This window comes from Danio rerio, chromosome 6 (genome assembly GCF_052040795.2).
Source record: "Danio rerio strain M-AB ecotype USA chromosome 6, GRCz13ab, whole genome shotgun sequence".
In the NCBI taxonomy this organism is placed as follows: domain Eukaryota; kingdom Metazoa; phylum Chordata; class Actinopteri; order Cypriniformes; family Danionidae; genus Danio; species Danio rerio.
Window position 1 is genome coordinate 8,451,314 of NC_141026.1, and position 18,104 is coordinate 8,469,417.

At 35.4% G+C, this 18,104-nt stretch overlaps 1 protein-coding gene across 12 annotated transcripts in view; it reads left to right on the plus strand.

Annotated features, from left to right (window-relative positions):
- myh10 (myosin, heavy chain 10, non-muscle) overlaps window positions 1–18,104 on the plus strand; it is a 121,150-nt gene that overhangs the window by 29,250 nt on the left and 73,796 nt on the right. For 5 of the 12 annotated variants that reach the window (XR_015493171.1, XR_015493169.1, XR_015493170.1 and 2 more), the window contains exons 4-7: window positions 6,102–6,129; window positions 8,577–8,679; window positions 11,457–11,486; window positions 12,118–12,135. Coding sequence is in view for 6 of the 12 variants with exons in the window: in XM_087256506.1 (XP_087112632.1) it covers window positions 6,102–6,129; window positions 8,577–8,679; window positions 11,457–11,486; window positions 12,118–12,135 (179 nt within the window). In the remaining 6 variants the exon portion in view is untranslated. The remainder of the gene's footprint in view (window positions 1–6,101; window positions 6,130–8,576; window positions 8,680–11,456; window positions 11,487–12,117; window positions 12,136–18,104) is intronic. The other 7 variants (XR_015493174.1, XR_015493173.1, XM_087256508.1 and 4 more) reach the window with 2 other exon arrangements.

Here is an 18,104-nt window from a genome sequence, read left to right on the forward strand (position 1 = left end):
CGTGATACACATCGTATCGTGAGCTGAGTGTATCGTTACACCCCTAATTATTAATCATTGTTAATAAATAGTTCATTAGACATAATTGTTTTTTTAAGTTTATTTTGACCGGAATCAAATGATTTTCAAGAGGAAAGAAGTAAAATATTTGGGATCCTAAAATGTATTTATTACACTTATTAAATTCTTAATATTAAAAAGTGTTATAATTTTTTTTCATTTTTAATTGAAGTATTTTATTTTCATTTTAATTGAATTGATGAAATTTTCTATAGTACAGAACATGTAAGAAAAGGCTTTGTTTAATAGTAAGTTATATCTTTTTAAAAGTTTGCATCCATTTTCTTAAGAATTCGCTTCCTTAATGTCAGAAACATTTAATCACTTCAGAATCATGAAACTCTTCCAGTTCAGATCAGATGTAGAACTAATCAATGAACAAATCAAATAAAAACCTGAAGTATGCAAGTTATTGTATACTGACCAAATGTTGACGCATTACAATGATAGCCGGTTACAACTATCAGATAATGTTCTATGAGTGCTCCATTTCATTCTTAATTATTATTTTCACACACCCCTATCTCACTCTGCCTCTGTTTTGCCTGTCTGCGTATTCTGGCATCACTTTAATCAGCCATTTATTATTCAGAGAAGTGTCGCTAAGGCCTTGACAAAGGATGCAGTGAAAAGAAGTCAAGAGGCTTCTCTTGACTCGATTATATGCTTCTCTTTTCTGCAGCTGTGCTGATAGGAGAGGCCATTCTTCAGAATCCTGGGCTGCCATATCTGTGTGTCTGTATCAGAGGCCGATAGTGTCATGAACATTCACAGAGGTTGATGTACACCACACAAAAGGAAGCGTCTCTGAATGGCCTCCACCCCAGCAACTGCTTCCAGTTCATGTGACCCAAGCCTTGAACTTTTATCTAAAACAAAAGAGTTTTTCCTAGTTCTGCTTAACCCTTATGTGCTGTGGGATGTTTTCATCCACTTTAGGGGTTTTGAGTTCTGATTTGGCCACAACTTTTTTTGTGTTTTAGCAAATGGAATGATTTTGGTGACAAACCTTCGACACATATTCTGGGAAAATTCTTTAAAAATTAAAAACAATCAACAATAAACTGTGGGCAAATTGACAAACTTTCTTGTATGTTCGTGGGTGTTTTTGCCACATTGACTTCCATTATAATTACATTTTTTGATTGCCTAGCCATGACACCTGGCGTCCCAGTGGCGCAGTAGGTAGTTCACTGGTTCGAACCTCGGCTCAGTTAGCGTTTCTGTGTGGAGTTTGCATGTTCTCCCTGCGTTCGCTTGGGTTTCCTCCGGGTTCTCTGGTTTCCCCCACTGTCCAAAGACATGCGCAATAGGTGAATTGGGTAAGCTAAATTCTCCATAGTGTTCCTGTTGATTCATCCATGATGACACTTTGAGTTATTAAATTCTTCAGTTTTTCTGCTTTATATCTTTTAAACTAAACACGTTGCACATTTCCTTTTATGGCACTATTCTTCTCTTCCACATTCTCTTACGTGTTTGGCCTCTGAAACAAGGGCGAGTTCTCAAATGTTGGACTTCTAGTGAGCAAACTGAGTCCAGGTGGAGGAAACCCCATACCGAGGATCTGCCCAGCTGTAGATCCTCTTCATTTCAGTTGGCCCTGACCTCCTGCCGACTGCACAGGAAAGCAGTCAGCACTATTTTATCTTCAGGCATCCTCCGTTCCCATAGGTAGACTTAGTTAAATACTCCCACGTCCCATTAGCAGACTACAGAACCCAATCCTTTCCAAGCCAATAAGGAGGAAGTCAATTGCTTTTGGCGTTCTGAACGACTACACACTGCAGTTAAAGAGTTTGATAAATCTTCTACATGAAAGTCCTTTGAGGTGTGTAAATTATGTATAAAACAGTCAGTATTCTGACTGCTTTAGTAGAGCGGTGATCAGTCTACTATATGAGGCTTTCAAGAGCACAGCTGGTGTTTTATTTGGAAAAAAAGTTCTTGGATGTTTTCATGAAGGCTGATTCACACTAAGTGACATGTATCTTGACATAAACAAAAGAACAACTGGTAATGTGCATTTGCTGATAAATACCTTTTAAAGATGATTTTTTTCAGTGTTTTTACTTTTTAAAATACTACTTTTACTCAGTATTTTTTTTTCTCTCTTTTTTTTTTTTTTGGAATATTCAAATTCTAGATTTTTAAATGATTGTGTGTCTACCAAATCCTGTCCTATCCTAACAAACCGTGCATTAGTGACAAACTTTAGTGCACCAAAACAATTTTATAGATTTGTTTTAATATATATATATATATATATATATATATATATATATATATATATATATATATATATATATATATATATATATATATATATATATATATATATATATATATAAAATGTTTGTATTAATTGTTTTGTTCTATTTTTTTATTATTTTATATAATATTATTTTATATAATAAAATTTTTATTTAATTTTATTAGTTTTTTATATAATTTTATATAATTTTATTTCATTTTTATTATTTTATTTTATTTTATATAATATTATATTTCATTTTATTTTTTATTTTATAGTAATTTATTTGTTTTTTATATTATTTTATTTTTATTTTATTATTTTATTTTATATAATTTTCTTATTATTTTTAATTTTTAATTTTATTTGGTTTTTAAAATATATAATATTATTTATTTATTTTGTATGTTTTATTATATTATTTTAATTTAATTTTATTTTTTAGATTATTTTATTTTATGTTTTATTTTTATTATACTGTTTTATTTTATATTATGTTATTTTGATTATTTTTATTTTGTTTAATTTTAGATTTTATTTTATTTTGATTATTTTTTATTTATTTTAATAGTTTTTTTATTTTTATGTTATATTTTATATTATATTATCTAATTGTTTTATTATATTGTTATTTTTTTGTTTTTTATACAACATTTTTGATATTTGTTTTTTATATTTTATTTTATTTTATATTATTTAATTTCTATATTTTTATTATATATAATTCATTATATTTTATTTAGTTTTGTTTTGTTATATTTTATTTTATATTATATTGTTCCATATTTTTTTTTTGTTAGATTTTATTTTTATGATTTTATGTTTATGTATTTATTTATTTATTTATTTTTCTTGTATGCTTTAAGCAAAAGTTGTCTGTAACTACTTTTTTTTTGGAGTGGGTTGGCCAGGTTTATCTTATCTAGTGCTTCTTGGTTCCACCAGACACACACAAATGCCAGAGGTTTCAAGGATGGCCTGTACTCGGCAGCTATCTGATACCACAAGAGCAACAGTTTAACAGTGACATGAAGTTATTTATCTGCATCATTAGCAACATTCTGCAGCTACAGATTCGGGAACTAAGACACCACCCAAATGATCACTTGGAAGAGCTCCCAGTGTGGATGTGTGTTCAGTTGTGTACATTTAGCAGACCATAGTTTGCAAACATAATGTATTCGAGTGAATCACAGGATGCAGAGAGCTGTTAAGCTCTAATAAAAGGCTTTATTAATCATCTAAGGAAATAATCAATAAGGAAACAAATCATTATTAAGTGTGTGTGTGGGATGCACCAAACCATCCTAAAACATCGAGTACTGTGTATTTGACTTTGAAACTAATGCAGAGGAAGCAGCTTGCTCTTTGTAAGCTTATTAAATCAGACGTCCTGCATGAGGATATTAAGTTGTATATTGAATCTGATGATCTTTGTCCACTCAAATGTTCTCTACCGCTACAGATTGGGCTTGACCTGAGCCTGCTGTGTCCTGACATTGTGGCCAATATTGGCTGTAGTTTCTTAATACTCCAAACCCATTTACCCACTGTCCACTCTTTGATTTAAATGAGCTGAAGTTACTGCTTTCACTGCACTTAAAGCATATCAGAGGCTTTGTAGAGCTCTTGTGTTCATGCCAGTAGCTTTGGTTTGGCAGAGTTGTTATTTAACTCTTTCCGTTTGGGAAGTGATCTTCATAACAAGTGCAGAATATAAGAGATAGCTTTGAAGTTACTTTCAAATCTAAATGCATAAAATATTACGTATATCACATGATGCCTTCCGTCTTGCTCTTGCAGAGGTTTAATATCATGGTTTAAGAAATGATTACTTGCTTCAGAATTGGTTGAAATCACAAAATTATTTCATTTCTTTGAAAGACTGACTTGTTTATGAAGTGAGATTTTACAGATGAGTGAGTAACCCACTTTAAATAAAGCCTAGATGCGACTCGACTGGTTTCCCAGATGTTTTTTTGCCTCTGATTTTAGTCCAGCACAGCATTTTCAGTTGGCGCTCATTTCCATTTTCTAAATGTCTTTCTCTGTGCTGTGTTTTCTTTAACTAAAACTTTCCATCTGTCAAATAGGCAGAATAGTCATAATATACCAGGTTTGGTTTATGCAATTTCGACAGTTTGAAGTTATAGGCGAAGACAAATAAATCTTAAAATAGGTTTATCGTTTCTGTTACCCCATTGTGATAGTCTTCTGTATTTGATTTAGCTTATTATGATTTTATTTGCTTATTTAAATAGTACTGGGCAATAAAATCTGCATCGATATTTATTGATCCAACACCATTGTCAATATTGATTATTTTGGGTATAAAGCGCTATAGTTTTATTTTAATGTGGCTGCTGAGTGCGTGCCTTGGAAGCAGTGCCAACAAGCATAGAGTGCAAGTTTCATACGGAGTCATTTCTAATTAAGGGTGCTTTCACACCTACACTTGTTTCGGAACGTATCTCGTTTGCCCAGTTAGCGCGGTTCGTTTGGCATATGTGAACAGGGCAATCGAGCTCTGTTTCGCGCCAAAGTAATCGCTCCAAGACCGCATGAATGAGGTGGTCTCGGCTCGATTGAAACGAACCCTGGAGCGGTTCGATTGCAGTGAGAAAGCGATCCGATCCGAGCGCGTTTATATCACAGTGTTTTATGGATATGTAATTAGCATACGGCTATATGAAGAGAGAATTATGAGTAGGGCGGGAAGTTTCGCGAGTCTCCGGATGCCCGCAAACGAGTGATGATCTCCCGGTAATCTCGCGTCTCCCTCCCGGTCCTCAAATAGGCATCGTCGCGCACCCTTCTCACCCCTCCCCGCCGCATCTCTCCTCAGACACGTCGCGCGCCACACCCTGTCAATCACCACCAAACCACCACCTCTCCTGACAGCTTAGCAGGACACTGCAAAATAAACCCTGACACTCTGACCAATGTGAGGAAAGTTAAATCACATGTCACTTGTTTTAGCTCTTTTAGTCCGATTAGAAACTTTGCAGTGTGAAAGCGAACCGCTCCAAGAGCAACAATGTAACATTTGTAATCTCTGTTTCGGAACAACTGAATCGATTCACAGGTGTGAAAGCACCCTAAGACACATGACGTGCATGACGCGCACATGGGAGTGAACCGTGCGCATTTTTTAGCCACACCTAGTTAAAAAAACATCTCAACTTTTCTGAGTGCTGTGAGTGCACCGCGATACATGCAAGTAGAACGAACCAATCTGCTTCACACTTTGTATGAATATACATGTTTCAGTAACAGCAGACTAATTACCTCAGACAAACACAGCGCAGCAAAGGTTTGTCCATTTGTCATCCTCTGAGAAATTGGTTGATGGTCACCTACTGTAGTTACAAGTGACGCCAAGGGACTTCAGGTCTGGTCAGAATAACAACACATGTGAAAATGAGTGCCGTATAGCAGCAGTGAGGAGATTGTAAATTAAAAAGGGTGTAAGGATGTCACCAGAGTAGCTTTTTGGTTTCTTTTCTTGTGCATCCCAGCCACTAGCTCCCTATCAGAAATATCTTTATCATAGGGGGTAATGTAGTCATTCAACTTCATTTGTAATGTTGCAGTTTGTATTTGAATAATGATGGTTGCTTCCTTTACTTGAAAGCTCAGATTTGATCATCATAATTTGTGTTGTTGACAGAGTTTGAAGTGTACTGTATTCTTGTATTGAATTGAATTAAATTGTTGAATTAATTGAATTAAAATGTTCCTACAAAATGCTGACCTTTTTTCCCTATGTCTCTTTTTTTTTTTGCAGATCGTGAGGACCAATCAATTCTTTGCACGTGAGTAACTGTTAAGTCATCTCTCTTCAGCAGGTTGCGTCAGTCAGTCTGGACTAATGGAAGTGATGTCAGAAATCAGTGTTTTTGGAATCAAACACACATGTCCGAGTCATGTATTTTTTCGGTATTGAATATCAGTAGCTGCAGCTGTTTGGCATGTGAAGCATCTCACACCAAGTCATGTCTGTCTGAGCATTCATGGATGGAAATATCAGCTTTAGATTGATTTAATCATGTCTTCTTTGACGTTGTAAATAAGTAAACATCCTCTCTTATATCATGGTGTCACTGTAAAAGGTTATGAGAGTAGATTTTAGCATCTTTCCCTCAAAGTTGTCCCCTTTTGACATACTGATATACCACTGCAGCACATGCCGTCCTGCACACCCACTATGCAGACATGATGTCCATGAAGCCATATGTCCATGTTGCTGGAATGTATATTAAAGGAATCTCACACTCAGCAGCTTAACGGCAAATAAAAAGCAGACATGCCAAGTGCATTTACACACAACATACATTTATCATTTATTCTGAAACACTCAAGACTTAATCTCTTTTGTGTGAAAGCACATCTTTAATAGCATAACGGCCAAACTGTTCTGTTTTATACAATAAAAATGGTGTCCCCGGTTAATGGCTTTGCATGTTATGCGCAAATCGTATTACTCAAATCATCGCAAATTACATAAATACATTTTGTATAGGTATCTTGAGAGCCCCCTCTTTGTAAAAAATACTACCGTGACATAAAGTTACAGTATAAATGTTTCCATAATCATCCTAAACTCAATATAAGTGTCTCTTATGAGCAGCTTTTGTGTGATTCACCCATTTTTATGAGATTTTGCTTTTGTTTTTCATTAGATAAATCCACTAATAAGTAAATGACTTTACAGATCTGCGTGGAAAAAGTCTGCCTGAGTCTTTCTAAAGGTTGTTTTTTCCATTTATGGGCCGATTTTGGGAGATGAATATTTGGATAAGAAGAACCATATTTCTCACATATGTATTATACAGTGTTTATGATAAAGTCCTAATAGCCTCATGAGCTACATAATAGTTTTAATAACTCATCTCTAGTAACTGATTTATTTTCTCTTTGTCATGATGACAGTAAATAATATTTTACCAAATATTTTTCATGATACTTCTATACAGCTTAAAGTGACATTTAAGGGTTTAACTAGGTTAATTAGGTTAACTAGGCAGGTAATTAGGCAAGTTAATGTATAAATGTAGACTATCGAAAAAAATTAGCCTAAAGGGGCTTATAATTTTGTCCTTAAAATGGGGTTAAAAAATTAAAAACTGCTTTTATTCTAGCCAAAATAAAGCAAATAAGACTTTCTCCAGAAGAAAAAATGTAATCAGACATACTGTGAAAAATTTCTTTCTCTGTTAAACATCATTTGGGAAATATTAAAAAAATAAAAAATAAAAATCATATGGGGGCTAATAATTCTGACTCCAACTGTACCTGTGAAACGTCGGCGCAATAGCCTTGTGGTTAGCGCACTAACATATGGTGCAGTAGCACGTTTAGAGTTGGAATCCCAGCTCGAGGACATTTCTCATCCCTACCCCCTCTCTCTCTCTCCCACTTCACTTCCTGTCTGAAATTCTGTCCTATCCACTTAATAAAAGCAAAAAGGCCAAAAATAAATCGTAAAAAAAAAAACATACTTGTGAAAATGGTATTATAGTTAATGAAAACGAACAAAAAAAAAATTAAGCTAGAATTGAAACACATTTTTGATAACTGAAATAAAAATAAAAAGGAGAGTAAAAAAAAAACTAGTTAAAAAAACTAGAACTAACTAAAACTGCATCCTGTCTGAACTAAACTAACTGAAACTAACTAAAATTATACCAAAAACATTCTTCGTTTTCTTCCTTGTAGTTGTATGAAATACATAAGGCTTTTAGAAGTAAATTTATTTATTTCGTGATGCCAGTTTTACACAAGATGTTTGACCATACAGCGCTTCGGAGTCTGTAATCCTGATGCCATTGGCCAGATCAAGCCAGTCCTCCTCCAGTCAGGTCCTTGCTGTTGCTACCGTGACAAAAGCAATGAGTGGATATAACAGCAACACAGTGACTATTTTAAATATGACCCGAGCAGACAGTTAAAAGTATTCATTTAACACATTTATGTCCAATAATGAGTTTTATTTCCGTATTAGTGCTCTCGATCGTGAACAAATCATTCTTTTTTATGGTGAAACTAGCTGAATTTAAAAACAAAAAGTCAAAACTAAGTAAAAACTAAAACTAATGAAAAATCTCACCTATTATAACCATGACCTGTGATACAGCAGCTTGAATCCATTGATCAAACAAATGTGCATAAAGATGGTCCTAATCTTTTTTGTGTTTGGGGTGTATTATATGTGTAATGACATGAGTTGATGGTTGCTTTTGATTGCTAATTTTTCTTGCAGCGGAGAATCAGGTGCTGGAAAGACCGAAAACACCAAAAAAGTCATCCAGTACCTGGCTCACGTCGCATCATCTCACAAAGGAAGGAAGGACCACAACATTCCAGTGAGTTTCTTTTCTCTCGGCTGTCCTCAGAGTTAATGCAGAGATTAATACAGGCGTGAAGGGCAGGATGTTGGGGTATTCTGGGAAAGACTTCAGCAAGGTTTTTGCTGAGCAGAATATACAGTAGGCTTGCATATTAAAATCTCACTTAGTTTTATTGTCTCATTTAGAAGGTTGAAAAAAAAACTCAAAAAAGAAATCTCAAAGTAAAATGTAGACATGATTCTTTTAAAGGTCTGGATTAGTGAGAGGGTTTTTACAATAATTTTTTTTCTCATTTTAATCTTAATCAGTCATTTGGAAGTGTTTGTACTTTGGGTGGGAAAAAAATCAATTTACAGATGGATCCATGATTTTTCTCTAATGATTTTGAAGCTATTCTCAAAGGTTATTATATTGCAATAATGTATGCCTGTGGGCCTTTTTTTATTCAAAAATAATTGTTGAATATAATTTTTATATAAAGATTATTAGTTTTAGGAGATTTATTTGTGAAAAGGGGTTATAAACAACAACAACAATTTATATGAAATAGGAACTTTTTTTCCTTAATTGCTCTTTTTAATCTGACATTTCAATGTTATATTCAGAAATTATAGCACTACTGTTATAGATTCCAATCATACTTCTATTATGGTTCAAATGTAAAGTTGAAAAGATGTATTTACACTGTCGAACAATTAGGAAAACATACATAGAGAATCAATTTAGAATCGAATCGTGACTCCCAGAGGTGCCTAAAGATCCCAACACTTAGTTTGTAGTATAAATGGTGCCCTCCAGGATTTCGTGGGACTTTTTTCAGAATTTTGCTGCCTAAAATGAATAATTTTCCTGTAGCTTTTCTTAACATTTGCAGCAATATTTTTGGTCTTATTTTATGTTGATTTGCTGTTAAAGAAATTATACCACAGACAAAAGTCTTTATTAAATATAGTTTTTATTACTCCGAGACCCAGACACTGGGTTCTGGAACTTACATTTAAAAGATACTGTATGTTTAAAAAAGGGCTAATAATTCTGACTTCAGCTGCTGGTAAATGGAAACAGAAGCCACCTACTATCAGGATGTGTGTAAAATAATGGCTAAGCGAGGGTTGTTTGCGTCCACATAGCCTTTGTTTTGGGTAAATCTGTGTCATGATGACGTCATAGAAATCGTCAACACCTCGAATTTCAGAAAAAATACGCCAAATTTTCCAGAGTTTGCTGGATTTTGCGATAATATCAGCGATTGCGAAATCATGAAATCCTGGAGGGACTGACTATTGCTCTAATTTGGCTGCAAGTCATTTACAGTTAACGCATTCACACTGTGTACCACACATGGTGGAGTGTCGTGATTATTTGGTTTCTTTAGTGATACTATTGCACTTATTGCACATATCATTTATGTATGATACTGAACATAATGTACATCAGTTATCACAATGATTGGTCCCACTATTAGATATAATACACTAATATGCACTTTAATCACAGACAATACAGTGTAATAGGCCTTTATTAAAAAGAACGGTGCAAAAACTAAATTTAAACAATAGGCAGTTACATGCAGCAAAAGAAGTCACACAGATTGCTTGTGGCACTGCACAATGTACATTCATAGTTTTTCATCTTACGTCAGCTTCAATGACATCAGGGTGCTTTTGTGTGAAGGGTCATTTTTAACCAAATTAACAGAACATAACATGCACTTGTATGTCATTGTTAGTGTTGTGTGTAGATTTGAATGTACACTACCTGACAAAGGTCTTGTCGTCTGTCCAAGTTTTAGGAACAACTAATAATACTTGACTTTTAGTTGATTATTTGCGATCAGAAGTGGCTTGTATAAAAGGCAAAGGCCTCTAGATTATGCTTGAAGTAATCTGGAATGGCAAAGAAAGCTTTCTTGCAGGACTCCCAGAGTTCATCAAGGTTCTTTGGATTCATCTTCAATGCCTCCTCCTTCATCTTACCCTACACATGCTCAATAATGTTCATGTCTGGTGACTGGACAGGCCGATCCTGGAGCACCTTGAGCTTCTTTGCTTTCAGGAACTTTGATGTGGAGGCTGAAGTATGAGAAGGAGCGCTATCCTGCTGAAGAATTTGCCCTCTCCTGTGCTTTGTAATGTAATGGATTTCACAAATGTCTTGACACCTCAGGCTGTTGATGTTGTTATCCACTCTGCAGATTTCTCACACGCCCCCATACTGAATGTAAGCCCAAACCATGATTTTTCCTACACCAAACTTGACTGAGAATCTTAGGCTTATGCAGGTTCCAGTAGGTCTTCTGCAGTATTTGTGATGATTGGGATGCAGTTCAACAGATGATTCATCTGAATAAACTTACCGTCTGCCACTTTTCCAAACGATCAACTAGAAGTCAAGGTATTATTTGTTGCTCTTACAACTGGGATCGACGACAAGACTTTTGTTAAGTACCATGCTGATAATGCTGGCTAGATGTTTATCCATTAGTATCTACTAGTTCTGGTTGTATGTGTGTATGTGTAGTATATTATGGGCACATTGTGTATATTTAAAAAAAGGCTCGTGTGCTGGCTTGTAGTTTGCCATCCTTGTGCAGTTTCTTGATATATGATAACATGTTTAAATATATGAAAGCATGTTGTTCATGCTGCAGTCATTGACTTTACTGTATTCGCATGGCCAATTATGTGCTACATCCTAAAGGCTTCGAACTGTCCCCATTAGTCTAAAAGATATTGGAGAATGTGGCCCTTATGCCTTCTAACATATTACATCTGTTTATTATATACGAACAGCCAGAATCACCTAAAGCAGTCAAACTCCAGGCAAGTTCCCTTTAAGCTTTTTTTTTATTCCTGCTCTGCTTGTGCATGCAAAACTAACCTCCTGTATAAAATACGACTGGGATATAGTCAATTTAAAGGGACATGTTTCTGTATACTGGGAATTTTTGTCATATAAACAAAGATTGTATTAATTTACTGGTGATTTATTTGTCACATGTTTGTTAAATGCTTTTGAATATATGCACTCTGCTCTGTCCTTCATGTAGGGTTATTGTAAGCATCTTTAATGCTGGATGAAACGTATAAGAGATTAACCTAGTTAACATCTATGGATGGCTGGGGCCAGAACGTATACAGTATTTAAGCTTGCATGACGTAACAACTGTCATTTAAATAGCATTTTCGTATTTAGCCTTGTACATTGATGACGCATTTCAGATCTTTGCATGTTAAATCATTTAATGTATTATAAAGTGTTTATTATTTAGACGAGCCACATTCTAAACCAGCCAGAAATTGAGAATGCTTCCTTTAGGAATATTCACAACTCATTTCTGTTCAGTTTGAAGTCACCCCTTTGCTATGCGTGTTCTGTCTGTCACATGTTTGTGTATTTCCTGCTGTGTGATATTAATACCTCTGTGTTTCCATCATAATAATTTGATTACAGAACGGAATCCTGTTTTATGTGAGTAGCTTGTAGTTCTTTGTTTTATTTCCCTCCATTTTCTTTCGTCTGTCTCCCCATAGTTCTTACTGCTTACTATTTTTGTTCATTCTACTTTTTAAATAGTTTTTTTACTAACCACTTCCCATTCTGCCATGTAACATCGGCTTAATTTTTTTTCCTGGTTTCTAAATCCTACACTTTTGGGGTGATGTATCTCTGTTAAACAAAATTCTGCATGTAAAAGTACTGCATAGTTGTGGGTCCCCATTCTAAAATCACATGCTGTCCATTCATTCAGTTGGAAGTTTCTGGAATGTCCATTTACAAAGAGCAGCTCAAATGCCAGTAGTTCTTGGCACAGTTTCTTTAATGATGGAAGTAAATTAGGGTGTGTTCACATTTTGCTGGTTTGGTTCTATTAAAACACAAAGTGGGGGGTCTTGGTCTGCTTTCAAATGATTTTGAGTGCTGTTTGACTGAAATATGAGTGCAACATGGACCAAAAGAAATGAAAAATAACCCATATCAGAACCTGATGTCAAAAGATGTGCCTTTATTACTTAGTAATGCAGCTTAGCAGTTATTTTTGTCTTGATGTTTTGCGTTACAGTTCAATATGGTTGTCTGAAACTCGCCTTCATGTATTATAAGCTTTTTAAAAGGTCATTATGGATAAAAATACCATCACTTTACACTAAAAGGACACATAGCATTGTATTAGATGTTTAGTACATTTTAAACAGTAGGGCTGTGCGATATGACGACAGTTTCATAACACAATATGTCATCTCATGTTCTGATAATAATATACATCACTATATAGTACCTTTGTCTGCATGTACATTGACCACGTGGAAAATTTACTACTAATAATAATAAAACGGTCTTAAATTTCACTCAGTAAAATGCTAAATGTAAACCTTTTAAGACTGACGATAGACTTTTTATTTTGACCTTAAGACATACTCACCGGCCACTTTATTAGGTACACCTTACTAGTACCGGGTTGGACCCCCTATTTGCCTTCAGAACTGTATTAATCCTTCGTGGCATAGATTCCACAAGCTGCAGGAAATAGTACTTAGAGATTTTGGTCCATATTGACTGATACCATTAGCAGTTGCTGCAGATTTGTCGACTGTACATCCATGATGCGAATCTCCCGTTCCACCACATCCCAAAGATGTACTCTATTGGATTGAGATCTGGTGACTGGAGGCCCTTTGAGTACAGTAAACTCATTGTCATGTTCAAGTCTGAGATGATTTACGTTTTATGACATGGTGCGTTATCCTGCTGGAAGTAGCCATCAGAAGATCGGTACACTGTGGTCATAAACGGATTGGTCAGCAACAATACTCAAGTAGGCTGTGGCATTGACATGATGCTCAATGGGTACTAATGGGCCCAAGGTGTGCCAAAAACATATCCCCCACACCATTACACCACCACCACCAGCCTGAACCATTGATAAAAGGCAGGATGGATCCATGCTTTCATGTCGCTGATGCTAAATTCTGACCTGACCATCCAAATGTCGCAGTAGAAATCGAGCCTCATCAGACCAGGCAACGTTTTTCCAATCTTCTATTGTCTAATTTTGTTGAGCCTGTGCGAATTGTAGCCTCAGTTTCCTATTTTTTAGCTGACAAGAGTGGCACCCAATGTGGGCTTCTGCTGCTGTAGTCCATCCGCCTCATGTTTGACGTGTTTTGTGTTCAGAGATGCTCTTCTGCAGACCTCTGTTGTAACGAGTGCTTATTTGAGTTACTGTTGCCTTTCTATCAGCTCCAACCAGTCTGGCCATTCTCCACTGGCATCAACAAGGCATTTGCGCCCACAGAACTACCACTCACTGGATATTTTCTCTTTTTCCGGCCATTCTCTGTGAACCCAAGAGATGGTTGTGGAAATCCCAGTAGATCAACAGTTTCTGAAATACTCAGACCAGCCCGTCTGGCACCAACAACTATGCCATGCTCAAAGTCACTTTCACCTTTTAAAATCACCTTTCTTCCGAACTTTTATGTTCAGTTTGAACTGCAGCAGACCATGTCTAAATGCATTGGGTTGCTGCCATGTGATTGGCTGATTAGAAATTTGCATTGATGAGCAGTTAGACAGGTGTACCTAATAATGTGGCCGGTGAGTGTGTATGCCCTACAAAAGAATATAGCAGTAGAATATGTCTTAAAGGTCTTTTTTTTTTTTTTTGTATCTTTAGACTTCATCTTAACAAAATGCAGTGTGGATACCAAGCAAACCATGACTAAATGCAGATTTTTTTTTCTAGACCAAATAAACCAAGAGAACTAAGCTACAAGTGTGAACAAACCCTTAAACCATCAGACTTTCTAGAAAAGTTGTCACTAGCAGCTTTTGTATAAATGTTTTCCTACAAAGCTTCCCTACTATTGCTTTTTTCAAAGTTCACTCCAGTCTCCTAGATACACCAAAATATGTTTAAACAGTTTAGCTATTAAATACAATTGGATGGATGCTGCAGTCTATTTTCACCCTTTTGTAATATTGGATTTCCAAAAGCATGAAAGTGTTCAAACTTTAAACCACAAAGCCTCCCTGGACTTTATCCACTCTTCTTCTGCCATTTGGTTTACGTAATGGGAACAAGAGTGTCAAATCACAGTGGTCATTCTCTTTTGCCGTGTTGTGTTCCTGTGTCACGACAACAGCAAGAACAATGGGACACCTGTCCAAACTTCCTATCAGGTGGACGTGGACAACACTGAGGGGCGTTAGGGGGGTGGATGTCCCAGATTTGCTGCTGAGATGCAGGCTAGCTCTGTGATGTGGCACAGTGGGACTTTGGGCGTCTGTCGTTGCTAATTTGAGGAGTTTCCTCTCCAACCCCCAGTGCCTGCGTTTCAGATTTTGAGCAAAAACCCTCTCATGGCAACCCATGCTTTAATTAGGTTTGTAGGGTAGTGTATTTTTAACTTCAGCTAGATGTTCTGCTTCTGGTTTAGGGTCAAATGCAGAAAGCTGGCTTTACTGTAGAAGCAAGCAAACGTATATCTATACATATATTTAAATTAGTGCTGGGCAAAGATTAAACTTGATTAATCGCATCCAAAAAAAAAAAAGTTTGACTTGACCTGTGCATATTATTATTTATTTTAACTTTTTTTAAAAAGGAAAACAGTCACTGTTGGTTTTAAGCAATGTGTGTTTTAATTTTAGTTGTTCAGCGGTGATGTTCAATAAATAATTGTAGATAGTGTGTGTTTCCTTCAATTATTTTAAAATTCAGTAATGCACCCTTCATTCAGAAATCTTTCACTTGTATTATATGAGCATATTTACTATACAAAACTTGTCAGGTTATTTTTTAGGGCAAAAAAAATATATAAATAAATGAAATAATCATTCATTTAATCATAATCAAGCTAAAATGTTTAATTAATTAAGATTTAAATTTTAGGCCAAATTGGCCAGTCCTATTTTAGACAGGTTTTCTTTGGGGGAAATGCTTAACATTCATTACCTTTGATTCGTTTGTGTTCTGACCACATGTGCTTGGTTGTGTACTATATCAATAAAGTCTTTTATAAACACTGTTGTAATACATTGAACCACTAAACATTTAAACATTTTTCTACGGGAGGAAAACGCAAATGACCTTCAAATACTTGTCAAATATAATACAATATTATAAAAATATAGCCTGTGTTAGTAAATGCAAGGCTATTTATGAAATCCAGGCATAACACTGTATGTCAACGTTTCAAATGACTGTTTAGTGCCTACAGCTAATCAATCTGGCAGATTCTGAAGTGCATTAAAGTTTTAAATACAATTATAGATGGTAAATAATATTAAGTAAAACAAACACATTTAAAGATAAAAGTATTTAAAAATTTCTCTCACCTAGGAAATGGAGGCCACATGAATGGTTTGTGAGCACAATTAAGTGCTCAGTATGCTATCTGATAGTTCCGAAATTCTCTAATAATCCCAAAAGGCAACTGACTGTGTAAAGTCACTCAAAACTAAACAAAAATATGATGTATATGCCGAGTTCAGCGGCTAATCAGCTAGAATCAGCTGATGGTGATGAGACAGCAAGCAGCGAGAACTAGCTGTCACTCAAGAGGCCACGCCCTTAATTAAGGAGACTTAATATAAATGAATCGAATTGAGTTATAAACTAAATTCACTTCTCTCACAGTTGTCATGAAGGATGATTTTAGCTACATGCACCAAAACAATCTTGTGTACCAGGCTGTAAACATGTTTTTATCAGCTGTAAATTTGGCTAACTTAGCTTTGCAGTCATCTGGGGTTTGTGGAGCCAGCCCTCTGAGGCCAGTCGATGAATTGCAATTTCAGTTACTTCCATATTAGCTTCACAAGAGAGAGCAGGATGTTGCCGCTTGGTTTAATCATGATTAATCTCTGCCCAGCACTAATCTAGATCTAATAAAAATGTTGTGTTGGGATTTATTTATTCCCCCTTTTCCTAATTGAATGCTGCAGATCTGACATCAAAAACGAAAAGACTAAATTACTGCTGATTCCCTCAAGATTTTTATGATTTGGGGTTTTCAACTAACAAGTAACAAGTTCTTTGGTGAACAGCTTGCACTTGAATGTTTAGTCATATAAAAACAATACACACCGCATAGATTTTTATGCACTAATCTAGTAGAAAAATGAGCTGGTTTCAAATACATGTTTTAGTAATTCATGTTGTAGAGCATTATTTGGAAAGTTAATTTTTACCACAGGTCTTGATTTACTCACGAATTGAGAAAAAATCTGTTGGAAAATCCTGAGGAAGCCGCTGGTAAATTGGTCTTTTGTTTTTTGAGGTCACGGCTGCTGCACTTTATACGTTTAAATGTGTTAAAATGGATGATGATAAACTGATTTGATTTGCTTTGATTGATCGGTTGAACCTAACTAATAATACAGACTAACACAAGATGATCTGCAGTATACAATAATGGGATAGTTCATCCAAAAAATAAAGTTTTTTGCATTAATTTACTCCCTTAAAATTATTTGAGTTTGTTTCTTTCTGTTTTTCCTACTATGGAAGTTGATGGGTACCAACAATCAACATTTTTCCAAATACAGTGGTCCCTCGCTATAACACGGTTCACCTTTCGCGGCCTCAAAGTTTCTTTTGTGCAATTTGACATGCTTCTTTTCAAGACTTCTGTGTCTTGATTGACTGTAGACCATTGTCATTAAATCTCCTCCATGCCATGTCTCTGGAACAGTAAAGAATGTGTTCAGCTTGTCAGGTTTACACAAATCTTCGATCGCTAGCAGTGCTGTACAGGTTATTTGCAGGCCCCCCCCCAACAAATTCCACAATGTCGACGAAACATTCTGCACCATCAAAGGCACCTGCAGTAGCACCAAAAAGGCAGAGAAAGATGCTAACCATCGCTTAAAGTTCTTCTGGATATGATAAAGGAAGATAGAAGTTTTGCTGCTGTACAGCGTCCTTACAGAAAAAATAAATCTTTGGTTCGTTACATACAGGAGGAAGAAAATATTCTATAATACTGAACTTATTTTTCTAGGAAGGTTTGAACTTTGAGAGTGTTTAAACAACAGAGAAAAGTGTGAAAATTCAATTCATATAATGCTATTAATTGTTAATAGCAATAAATTCAATTAAATGTTAATGCCTGTCTAAAAAATTGTGTACAAAGTGTGTAGTGAGGGGGTTTTACAGCCTTAAAACATTTAGAATTGTATCAAACAAAGCTGACTACTTCGCTATTTCGCCTATTGCGGGTTAGTTCTAGAACGATACTCTGATTAACGGGGGACCACTGTATCTTCCTATGTGCTCAACAAAAGAAAGAAACTCATAAAGGTTTAACAGTAACATAAGGGAGAATAAATGATGAGGTAATTTGTGGATGAACTATCCCTTTTAGGCAGTAAATGCTTAAATTGTTATAGTATTAGAAAGGTTTCTGGTAGTTCAAATTTTTCCAAGCAGTTTT